At 43.1% G+C, this 12,894-nt stretch overlaps 1 protein-coding gene across 1 annotated transcript in view; it reads right to left on the bottom strand.

The window, feature by feature from the left end:
- Positions 1–4,527: 4,527 nt before the first annotated feature.
- CCDC148 (coiled-coil domain containing 148) overlaps positions 4,528–12,894 on the bottom strand; it is a 100,015-nt gene continuing 91,648 nt past the window's right edge. The window contains exons 14-15 of the mRNA XM_075284490.1: positions 10,508–10,648; positions 4,528–5,121 (exon numbers count right to left, since the gene is read on the bottom strand). Coding sequence (XP_075140591.1) covers positions 4,975–5,121; positions 10,508–10,648 — 288 coding nt within the window. The 3' untranslated portion in view covers positions 4,528–4,974. The remainder of the gene's footprint in view (positions 5,122–10,507; positions 10,649–12,894) is intronic.

Genomic DNA, 12,894 nt, shown 5'->3' with positions numbered 1-12,894 from the left:
CCGACGCCATGCACTTTGTATATATACTGGAAGTTATACCCCAGATGGGAAGTAAACCTAAAATACTGTATATACCGTATAATGTACTGTGCACCCTCAAGAAGGTTCCAGAATCTGCATATTTAAAGGGAATGGTGCTTTCTTTTTATTTAAGGGCTTGCCTGCTTATTTGCAATTCCATCTTGTTAGAAGAATCCCCTGAAATTAGAGTGTTTTCTTGCGTTCATAAGATAATCAGATAGATAGGTTACTGTCACCAGAACCAGCATATCACCCCAGCCCTGCAGATAGATAGGTTAGTGTCACCAGAACCAGCATATCACCCCAGCCCTGCAGATAGATAGGTTAGTGTCACCAGAACCAGCATATCGCCCCAGCCCTGCAGATAGATAGGTTACTGTCACCAGAACCAGCATATCACCCCAGCCCTGCAGATAGATAGGTTAGTGTCACCAGAACCAGCATATCGCCCCAGCCCTGCAGATAGATAGGTTACTGTCACCAGAACCAGCATATCACCCCAGCCCTGCAGATAGATAGGTTAGTGTCACCAGAACCAGCATATCGCCCCAGCCCTGCAGATAGATAGGTTACTGTCACCAGAACCAGCATATCACCCCAGCCCTGCAGATAGATAGGTTAGTGTCACCAGAACCAGCATATCACCCCAGCCCTGCAGATAGATAGGTTAGTGTCACCAGAACCAGCATATCACCCCAGCCCTGCAGATAGATAGGTTAGTGTCACCAGAACCAGCATATCACCCCAGCCCTGCAGATAGATAGGTTACTGTCACCAGAACCAGCATAGCACCCCAGCCCTGCAGATAGATAGGTTAGTGTCACCAGAACCAGCATATCACCCCAGCCCTGCAGATAGATAGGTTAGTGTCACCAGAACCAGCATATCACCCCAGCCCTGCAGATAGATAGGTTACTGTCACCAGAACCAGCATATCACCCCAGCCCTGCAGATAGATAGGTTATAGTCACCAGAACCAGCATATCACCCCAGCCCTGCAGATAGATAGGTTAGTGTCACCAGAACCAGCATATCACCCCAGCCCTGCAGATAGATAGGTTACTGTCACCAGAACCAGCATATCACCCCAGCCCTGCAGATAGATAGGTTATAGTCACCAGAGCCAGCATATCACCCTAGTACTGCAGATAGGTGTCACCAGAACCAGCATATCACCCTAGTACTGCAGATAGGTGTCACCAGAACCAGTATGTCTACCTGCAAGGCAGAGGTGATATGCTGGGTTCTGGTGACACCTTCCCTTTAATTGTTAGTCTGTTTGCAGATTGTAACCATGGAGACACACACGCCAGCAAAGGAGCTGTGTACAGAAATGATTCATTTGCAAAACTGTTACGTTTTAAGATGCATTGGAGCAATAACTACTTGCAGATTCGGACCTACCCTTTAAATCTAGGATAAAAAATTTAGTTTGTTTCCATAGTTTCAAAAAAAAAATAAAAAATCTTAAAAATCATCTGGGTCAAGGGTCAGTGAATAAAATGTTTTAATCCAAGACTTTATTTCCCCCTGTAGTTTACTTGGCAGCCGGGGAGGTTTCTAAGTCTGCTCGGTCTTGGCTAATGATATGAAGCACTTTCAGGTCAGAGACGTTTATGATTAATGAATAGATGGAGATTCTCGCCGGCAGGTACAATTATAGTGAGCGGCCATTACAGAGGCCGGAGCTGCTGTGGGTTTGGCACATGTCAGACCTCGCAATACATATAGGATTGTTTATACCGCGCAGTGCGTTACATCGCTCGGGTTTTATCCTCTCCCGTCCTGTAATATGGTGTTAAAATAATGAATATTTTATGGATGATACAAATTAATTCTGAAACAAAAGAAAACTAAAATCTCCTTCCTGGGCTGCACTAAAGGCATTGAAATAAATTAAGGGGAAAAGAAAACTTTATAGGATAATAAAGCGGATAAAATAATTAAATAAGCCTGAAGTTCTAGAGATATAAATCAGAATGTAAAAGGCAAATCTAATCACATAAAAGTAGAATCTGAAAACAGAACAAACATTGCTACATAGTCACATTAGAGATTAACGTGAATCATTCGGTTCGAAGGCTGGGAGCTCCGAGAATGTAAATGTGGCCGACGCAGTCACCATTTGAGGCTAAGGTCCCACGTATGGGGATAAACCAGCCAAACCATGGAGTTTATTCCACAGGGGGCCCCATCCTTAAAGGGTTATTCTGGGCTAAAACGATCAATATCACATGATCCGACATCAATCACTTGCTATACCAACAGAAGCTGATACACAGAGAGTGGAGCAGGAAGCAGACAGCGCTGTTCTCTGTGTAGTGGCCAGACCTGGTATTGCAGATCAACTCCTATTCACTTGAAAGGGAACTAAGCTGCAGTGACTCGCTTCCACCACCATACACAGAACAGCGCTGTCCGCTTCCTGCTCCATTCTCTGTGTATAAGATGGTGAGACCATCACCAATCTAACACATTTTTTTAGCCCAGAAAAACCCTTTAACGCTTCCACTGAAATCAATAAAAATAATCAAACCCGGATTGGGCATGTTGGATTTGTTCCTTTGGGATGCTCCAGCCCAGATTTTTCTCCTCTGCCCCTACAAACAATCATGTCCGCTCATCCATATATGTGTGAATTATCACATGTGCACCTGTATGTCACCTGTATCACATGACCAGGACAGAGTTGTGTCCACTAAATCCTATTAAATTACAGCAGTGAGAATATGACATCATACATATTGTAGAACTTTGCATTATCATTTCATTAAAGTTTGGGAAGAAGGTTTGGTATATCATTGTATCTAGATTGTCTTATGGATCTCTTCCGTTTATCCTACATTGTATACGGCAGTAATGGTGCTATAGGGTAAGATGAAATAAATCATTGTAACTTACACTGGTTATAGAGGCGCAGATGATCTGGCCAAAATTGGTAAAAATCGGGCATAGATTAGAGGATGTAATGTTCATTGTTCTTGTAATTACAGAATCTGTCCTCAAGAGGTTTAATCTCTACTGTAAGGAGTTTTGTATATTGTTGTTTTTTGGTGTTATATATTTTAATATGTATATAGAGGAATTTAAATAAAATATTATTATTATTATTACTGTTATTATTGCAGTAATTACCACTATTCTATTAGTATTATTTATATTATTATGAATATTACTATTTTTACTATTATTATTTGATGATCATTATTAATATTACTACTTTTTAGCGTTTTATATTCACATAACATAGAGTAAAAAAAATCATCTCATAATTCTAGGAATATTTAAAAAAGTGATTAAAGTGACCATCTATTTATCCATGCCCCTCCTGTGATTATTAGTATTAGACGACACCCTGTCTGTCCACATCCGAGTATTAGGAACCAACTCCGGGACCTACAGAGTCAATCTCTAAATCCCAGAAAACCCCTTTACGCCAGGGCCCCACGGACTGGAAACGCCGCGATTTGCCGGCAGCATTGTACAGTGCAGGCAAAGTGGATGGGATTCATGCGAATCCCATCTCCACTTTGCGGAAAAGATCGCAGCGCGGACACGCTACGATACGCAAAGCTGTTGCGGCTTTGCAAATCGCAGCATGTCAATTATATCTACGGAAACGCCGGCGGCGTTCCCGTAGATATAATGTGAAGAGAAAGTCCGCGGAGGAAAACGCTGTGAACTTTCACTTAAAAGCGCTGTGGAAAGAACCGCGATGCGTTCACACAGCGGTTCTTCCCGCAGCACTTTAGTGCTGCGGATATGGCCTTAGCCTAAGCCCCACGGGATGATCCGCAGCTCTAAAGCACCACAGGAAAAACCGCAGCGGGAACGCATCACGTTCTTCCCCCAGAACTTTAAACAGAAAGTTTGTGGAGTCTTACTCCAGACTTTCTGTTACCATTATATCTACGGGAAAGCCGCCGGCGTTTCCGTACATATAATTGACATGCTGCGATTTCCAAAATCGTGCCTGTTTTGGAAATCACAGCGTGTCCGCGCTGCGGTTTTTACCACAAAGAGTGCATGTGAATCCCATCCACTTTGCAGTTACTGTATAACCTCGCGATTTTTCCGGCTACAGTCACTGTGAAGTAGATAGGATACTAGCAATTCCCATCCACACATTGCGAAAAAATACATGCAGTGGACACTCTCGGATTTCCAAAACTGTTGCAGTTTTGGAAATCGCAGTATGTCAATTATACCTATGGAAACTCTGGTGGTTTCCCCATAGATATAATAGAAGCAGAAACTCTGCAGACTTTCTATGAAAAGCGCTGCAGGAAAACTGCAATGTGTATCCACCATGGGCCCATGGCGTTTCCCACAGCTCTTTTTGGTTTGTGGCCCGCTACGTGAAATGATGCAGCTCTTTGTGCTGTTGCAAATCCCTGCAATAATGTTGTTTAACACCAGAATATTTCCAAAGGCAAAATCTGAGCTGTGAAGTATGTATTATGGATATATACAAATAAAGCCTATGATAGACCCCCGTCCTCCTCCATGAGGATTGTTCCATCATAGACCTTGTGCGGATGATGTCTGATAATGAGGGATAGCGGAGCGTAGATGGGACGGTTCGCACCGACATTACACAATGCATGCATTATAAACCTTTCTCCCCCCGCAGCCACCAGAAGTCAGAAACCTTCTCCAATTTATGTTATGCTGCGTACAGCAATAAACGACGGGTAAACAAGAGCCGCTAAATTCCACCGCAGCGATGTATCTGTCACCTCCGGTCCATCTCTCACATCTAATGTCTCAATTTCCATCCTCTCCGCGCATAAAGAGACACTTACTGTACAAGCACACTGTGATAGATGGCATGTGCTGGCGGCTCTGGGTATAATGGAGAGGTCACTCGGTGTCACCGGCGCTATACAGACACTCCCAATAACACAATAGACTACTGACTATTACAATATATATTACACACCCAGGACACTGCTATTTTTTGAATATCGTAGACTCCATGTCTTTCCTTGGAGGTTTTGGCGGAAGGATTTTGGGTAAGATTTCTTTGGCGTAGATGGTGTTATGCAGTCCGGCCTCGCGAAGGGCCATCTCAATGCGAACCCTTGGGTCACGGATAATCTGCAGAGGAATAAAAAAAATAAGACCACCTTTATAGCTACAAATAGTACGACTTACTGCAAAGGAAATATCACCAGTGTCTACTTGCTGATTGGCCAGACCAGAAAAGACCCTGAATGATGGACTGTACCACACAAGCTCTCTACAGGGGGAGACAGAAAATTCCGTCACTAGCTACTGATGAGCAGACACTTCCTATCACAAAGCTATAATGAAGGAGATCACCGCTCCACCTCCCTGACTATATACTTAAAGGGATTCTATCATTAAAATGCTATTTTTTCTCACTAACACGTTGGAATAGCCTTAAGAAAGGCTATTCTTCTCCTACCTTTAGATGTCTTCTTCGCGCCGCCATTTGGTAGAAATCCCGGTTTTCTTCTGTATGCAAATTTGTTATCTCGCAGCACTGGGGGCCTCAGTGCTCACACAGCACTGGGGGCGTCTCCAATGCTGCGAGAGAAATCTCCATCACAGCCTCCATCTTTGTCTGGAACGGCCTCTCTCTGCATCTTCTTCCAGAGCTGGGTTCAAACTTCTACACATGTGCAGTCGGCTCTGCCATCAGGCTTCGGGCAAAGCTGACTGCACATGCCCGTGGCCATTTTTTTGTGGCCGCTTACACAATAAGCTGGGCTAAGCGGCCACAAGATAATGGCGGCGGGTATGCGCAGTTGGCTCGGCTGGAGGCCCGACGGCAGAGCTGTCTGCGCATGCCTAGAAGTTTGGAGCCAGCGCCAGAAGAAGACACGGAGAGAGGCTGTTCCTGAAGAAGATGGAGGCAGCGCTGGAGATTTCTCTTGCAGCACTGGGGACGCCCCCAGTGCTGCGAGAGGACTCATTTGCATACCGAAGAAAACTGGGATTTCTACCGAATGGTGGCCTGGAGAAGACATTTAAAGGTAGGAGAAGAATAGCCTTTCTTAAGACGATTCCTACGTATTAGGGACAAAAAAATAGCATTTTAATGATAGAATCCCTTTAATCTTGAGAGAAGGGTAATGACTCCTCCCCCAGCAGGTACATATAGTACAGTCTCTAGCTGTCCATGTGATGCTCTGCTGATGCATAATCGGAATGATAGCAAAGCAAAGAGAAAAAAATAAAAATGCCAAGATGGCGTCTGATCAGGAGTGAAGGGAAGCTGGGATATGAGGGCAGAATACGTGAAAGACGCCTGGAGAGTGACCAAGAATTAGAGGATGAAAAACATGGGGTTCTCTTGGAGCCTTTCTAAATAATTTAATGACTTGGTTTTGATTCACTATTATAATAGAGACAATGCATGAAAATCACAAATGCTGTTCATCTCATTCCCTCTAAGGGTGCATTCACACTGAGTAAACGCTAGCTTATTTTGTAGAGTAAAATTACACTTGTAAATTTTGCTATCCCATTGACTTCAATGATATTTTTTTACAAGTGTAAAAATACGCCTGTAAAAAATACGCCTGTAAAAAATACGCCTGTAAAAATACGCCTGTAAAATGTCATTGAAGTCAATGGGATAGCAAAATTTACAAGTGTAATTTTACTCTACAAAATAAGCTAGCGTTTACTCAGTGTGAATGCACCCTAAGAGCGTCCACCTAGAGTATGCAGTGCTGGTGCGAGGAAGCTGCCTCTAGTGTGCTGATTACTAGACGGCCTTTACAGCAGCAGGAATTACTATGAGGGTAAGTTCACATGGGGTTTTTGGACTGGAACCTGAGGTGGGGACCTCCTCAGGTTCCGATCCAAAATACAGTAGCTGTGACTGGATGCCGATGCTAATCCAGTCCTAATCTGCTCCGGATTGGGCCAAAATAAATGGGCCTAGTCGGGAGTGTCTTCAGGCAGATGTTGCGAGGTGAATCCGCCTGAAACACTGAGCATCTCGCCGGAACGAACGCCTCCCAGAAAAGAGTGTGACCATCAGCACCAAGTGGACATTCTGAAAAAGAACCAAAAGAACACCAGGGGGCACCATAACAAGCATGGACATGTCCTGTTTTCTCTGGTCAGAAATGTTCGATGTAACCATGAGATTCCCCTTTAATAAAGATAGAATGTAAAAGAAATATTCAATATTTCATGTTTTTACCTATTTTTGGACCTATAATTGGATCCGGTATTTCAATTCTGGTTGCCTATTGTTTTATTTTTTGTGTAAGTTCAAAGTGTTAAATCTTTGTAAATGTTGGGTAGTGACTTTGTGTAGCGGCGCCGACCGCTGACCGGCTTTGTATGGCCAAGTAGGTCATCTCTGCTGGTGCGGAGGTTGCTGCATCTGTACTCGGATCATCCTTTACTTGGTTCTCTGAGGATTTGATCAACTCCCTTTTTTCTATAAAACAGCAAATTCAGTCAGAAAATCTGACTGGAATGATAAAGGTCAGCGGTAGCGAGCGGCCAGCGTCGGCTTGTCTATCACTAGTTATGAATCTAGAGGTGTCAGATAGAGACGAGTATATGAAGGAGCTGGCGCGAACACCTCACTGGAGACCTCCCGAGCCCTACACGCTGTCAGTCCAGTCGTATCACAATGAAAGATGATGAAAAATTTTCCGGACTATCTGTCATATACAATAGAAAAATAAAGGTGCCTAAATCATCGTCATAGAGTAACACATTGTAATAACCGGACGCAGAAGAAGGGGCTTCAGAAATGAGAAGATATCGCCCATGTCCAGATGTCTTCATGTCCTGTCACTGTAACATTACTGGATAAGGCTCTGTACACACGGAATACGGGCACAAAGATGTTCTCATACACCTATAGCGTTCTAATGCCCAGAATCAGGGACCGTACCTAAGAAGAACTGCAAGGGTTAAAACCTGACCCTCACTCATTACCTGTCTGTAGTACAAACGAAAATGTAATGCTGTCCCCATGTGCTAGAAAATATGTGTCTACGTGTATGTGTTACAGTGTGTATACATCTATGTTTTATTATGAAGTCTTCCTTCTATCTTCTTCTGTTCCTTAGCTGCTATGGACTCCTAGTATATCTTCTCTTCTCAGCATATGCGTGCCTACGCCTGTAATATATTATTGTGTATTATCCTGTATCTGTATTACTATGCTGCTGTAACATACTGAAATTACCCCACTGTGGGACTATTAAAGGATTATCTTATCTTATCTTATATGAGTCACAGTATGAATATGTGTGGGTGTCACAGTGTGTATACCTGTATGTATATGACACAGTGTGTATACATGTAGTGTATGTGTATATGTATTACAGTTTGAATACATATATGTATGTATACGAGTTACAGTGTGTATATGTCTATTTATGTGTATGTATAACAGTGTGTATACATGTATGTGTGAATGTATTACAGATTAAATACATATATGTATGTATATGTGTTACAATATGTATATGTGTTACAATATGTATGTGTATGTATCACAGTTAGGGTTGAGCGATCGGGATCGGAAAAGATCGGATTCCGATCGGCGATCGAGTAAATTTCACGATCGATAACGGAATTCCGACCCGATCTTTCCCAGCGGGATCGAGATCGGAGGTTATCTCAAGATTGGCTCAACCCCAAAAGTGACTTTTCCCATAGAAAAGCATTGACCAGGGTTGATCGGATTCCGATCGGCGATCGAGCAAATTTCACAATCGAGATCGGGATCGGCTGGAAAATGATCGGAAATCGGATTTTAAAATCGATCTTGAAATTTCAAGATCGGCTCAACCCTAATCACAGTATGTATTTGTATGTGTAACAGTATGTATACATGTACTGTATGTATGTGTCACAGTGTGTATACGTGTATGTATGTGTCACAGGGTGTGTACGTGTATGTATATGAGTCACAGTGTGTATATATGTAAGTATGTTTATGTGCCACAGTATGTATACATGTATGTACCGTATTTTCCGGACTATAAGGCGCACATAAAAACCTACGATTTCCTCAGAAATCGTAAGTGCGGCTTATAGTCCGGTGCGCCTTATATATGGATGGAAGCGGCGGCAAAGTCTGCGTGCCGCTTCCATACATACATAAAAGGCACCGTAAGGGGGCATTCACACTACGGAACGCCGGCGTGTATCACAGCCGTACACGCCGGCGTTACAGCAGGGCTGCCGGACACTTCCTATTCATTTCTATGGGAGCCGGCATGTGAGCGCTCCCTATAGAAATGAATGGAAAAAAGCAGTCCATTCATTTCTATGGGGAGCGCTCGCATGCCGGCTCCCATAGAAATGAATGGGAAGTGTCCGGCAGCCCTGCTGTCACGCCGGCCTGAAACAGAACGTGAAACTTACCGAGCGGTGCAGGGCGGGCGGGTGGGCATTCAGGCCTCCTCTTCCTCCGATGTCCTGACCACTTCCTCCGGCGCTCGCGATCTGATAATGGCCTGGGCGCATGCGCAATATCATAATGCTTCTACTACGGCTACTGCGCATGCGCCCAGGCCATTATCAGTTAGCGAGCGCTGGAGGAGGAGGACGGAACATCGCAGGAAGAGGAGGCCTGAATGCCCGCCCACCCTGCACCGCTCGGTAAGTTTCACATTCTGTTTCAGGGTTTTATTTTAAAACGGGGGAGTAGTTTAATATAACTTTTACGGTTGGGCTCTATCAGCATGATTTTGCTGATAGAGCCCCTCCTCGCCTGCCGAGCGCTTCCAATAGAAGCGGCTGGCACGCGGGGGGTTAAGCGGCCGCTGGCAAAGTCTGCCTGCCGCCGCTTTCAATAACATATAATGCGCACCGGACTGCGGCTTATAGTCCGGTGCGCCTTATATATGAACCGAGACGGACTATAAGGCGCTCATGGGCAATGCGCCTTATAGTCCAGTGTGCCTTATAGTCCGTAAAATACGGTACGTATGTGTCACAATTAGAGATGAGCGAGTAGTATTCGATTGAATACTCTTAACGGTCGAATACCACACGGGAAAAATCCATTGAATTCAATGCAAAAACCTCCTCGTGCTCCTCATCCTGCTACTTCCGGAACTTGGAGGATCCAAGGTGTCGAACTTTGGTTTCCATGGAAAGCGGAACAACATTCCCGTTTTTTCCCATAGACTATAATAGGATTCGATATTCAAACGAATACTACTCGCTCATCTCTAGTCACAATGTGTATACGTGTATTGTATGTGTCACAATGTGTGTATGTATCTGCTTGTGTTACAGAGGACATCACGACCAGGTACTGTACACCAGTTGTGATACATCACCCCCAGGGGATTCAAGAACACGACCGAGGATTTAAGGTGCAATGCCAGTCACATCCTATGGATAGTTGTCGTTATGTTATAGTTTTTTGAAGTCAGCAATAAAAAGTGGAAATAATTTGCCGCCACCGCTACCAGGATATGAGAGCGAACACAAATTCAATGAAAGTTCTCGCACATCTGACACAGACCTGCTGCTCATTGTATGTGAACAGATCAAAAAGTGGTTTTTGTAGGACAATTTCCTCTTCTGCCCCGATACCGAGTCTCGCTTTCCACGCTTTTGTGTCGCTCATCATTCTGACGGGATCGAATTCAGCAATAACAGCCACCTGTATTAAGAAATGGACGTTTTTCTTAGATGATCAGTATACAAAGTATTAACTACATATAGGTAACGTCTAACCAGGAAAAAAAAAATCTATTTTTTTATTAAGATTTATGTTAAACAAATTTTATAAAATAGTTTTTGTTGAGTTTTTTTTTAAACATTTTCATGTTATTATGGATATTTACAAAAATACAAACTGGAAATCCTGCAGTTCTGACTCTGGCCACTAAGCTAAATAATACACCAAGACTTCCTTTTTTTTCTGTAGAAGATTTCTTGGCAGCAGTTACATCACTTACACTGATGATGACTGATAGAATGGAGTGGTTTATATTGGGAGTGTCAAGGATCTAATAGGCTCCACCTGCCAGTCCGTCAGAGTTATCACCCCCATAACCTTGGCATTTTAAGGTGTTAAATTGTTGAAGTAGAGGCTAACGATGCTTTTCCTATATGTAACCCTAACCTGTGTGGTTTGACGTGAATACAGCAGGTGGCGCCACCTACTGGATCCACAGCATACCCGCCAGTACTTCATTTTACTCCCTTCATTCTAGCATCTACCGTATATGAAGACATAGTACATGAAGATACAGCCCAACATCAAGTTCCAGGATTATTTACTGATACCGCCATGTCAGGGGTGATGACAGGCCTTATATAATCCTATAAGATTTGTATACAATGAGAATATAAAGGAACAATCTAGCATGAAGACTAACGTGCACTGTATATACTACCATATCCCAAGGAACAAAGATACTGTAAGTCTGCAACCAATGAAGCAGGTACGTCCTGGACCAGAATGCAAAATAACAGGACCATGTAGATACAGCGGGGTGCAGTATAGTGAGGCAATCCCCCACTGCCAGCCCGCAGTATATATCATCTGTATGCTCAACAATATCCATTTCATTGTCATCGTCTCAGCTCAGGCAGCAGAAAGCCCATAATCACCCCGGAAAATAGGTAATATCTACAACGTCTCCTACTGCTTGGATAATAGTACACCCACCTAACTAGTCAAGTAAAAGTATGTGTGATGGACTCTACACTCTATAGATGGTTTATATAGGATTACATGATAAAGGGAGAGAAGCTGAGCTCTGTGATATATAGGGTTATATGATAGAGGAGAGAAGCTGAGCTCTGTGATATATAGGGTTATATGATAGAGGAGAGAAGCTGAGCTCTGTGATATATAGGTTATATGACAGAGGAGAGAAGCTGTGCTCTGTGATATATAGAGCTATATGATAGAGGAGAGAAGCTGAGCTCTGTGATATATAGAGTTATATGATAGAGGAGAGAAGCTGAGCTCTGTGATATATAGGGTTATATGATAGAGGAGAGAAGCTGAGCTCTGTGATATATAGGGTTATATGATAGAGGAGAGAAGCTGAGCTCTGTGATATATAGGGTTATATGATAGAGGAGAGAAGCTGAGCTGTGAGATATATAGGGTTATATGATAGAGGAGAGAAGCTGAGCTCTGATATATAGGGTTATAGGATAGAGGAGAGAAGCTGAGCTCTGTGATATATAGGGTTATAGGATAGAGGAGAGAAGCTGAGCTCTGTGATATATAGGGTTATATGATAGAGGAGAGAAGCTGAGCTCTGTGATATATAGGGTTATATGATAGAGGAGAGAAGCTGAGCTCTGATATATAGGTTATATGATAGAGGAGAGAAGCTGAGCTGTGAGATATATAGGGTTATATGATAGAGGAGAGAAGCTGAGCTCTGATATATAGGGTTATAGGATAGAGGAGAGAAGCTGAGCTCTGTGATATATAGGGTTATATGATAGAGGAGAGAAGCTGAGTTCTGTGATATATAGGGTTATATGATAGAGGAGAGAAGCTGAGCTCTGTGATATATAGGGTTATATGATAAAGGGAGAGAAGCTGAGCTCTGTGATATATAGAGTTATATGATAGAGGAGAGAAGCTGAGCTCTGTGATATATAGAGTTATATGATAGAGGAGAGAAGCTGAGCTCTGTGATATATAGGGTTATATGAAAGGGAGAGAAGCTGAGCTCTGTGATATATAGAGTTATATGATAGAGGAGAGAAGCTGAGCTCTGTGATATATAGAGTTATATGATAGAGGAGAGAAGCTGAGCTCTGTGATATATAGGGTTATATGATAGAGGAGAGAAGCTGAGCTCTGTGATATATAGGGTTATATGATAGAGGAGAGAAGCTGAGCTCTGTGATATATAGGGTTATATGATAGAGGAG

This window comes from Leptodactylus fuscus, chromosome 8, assembly GCF_031893055.1.
Source record: "Leptodactylus fuscus isolate aLepFus1 chromosome 8, aLepFus1.hap2, whole genome shotgun sequence".
Classification (NCBI taxonomy): domain Eukaryota; kingdom Metazoa; phylum Chordata; class Amphibia; order Anura; family Leptodactylidae; genus Leptodactylus; species Leptodactylus fuscus.
The sequence above is the reverse complement of the archived record's forward strand: the minus strand, read 5'-3'. Positions and strand labels throughout refer to the sequence as shown.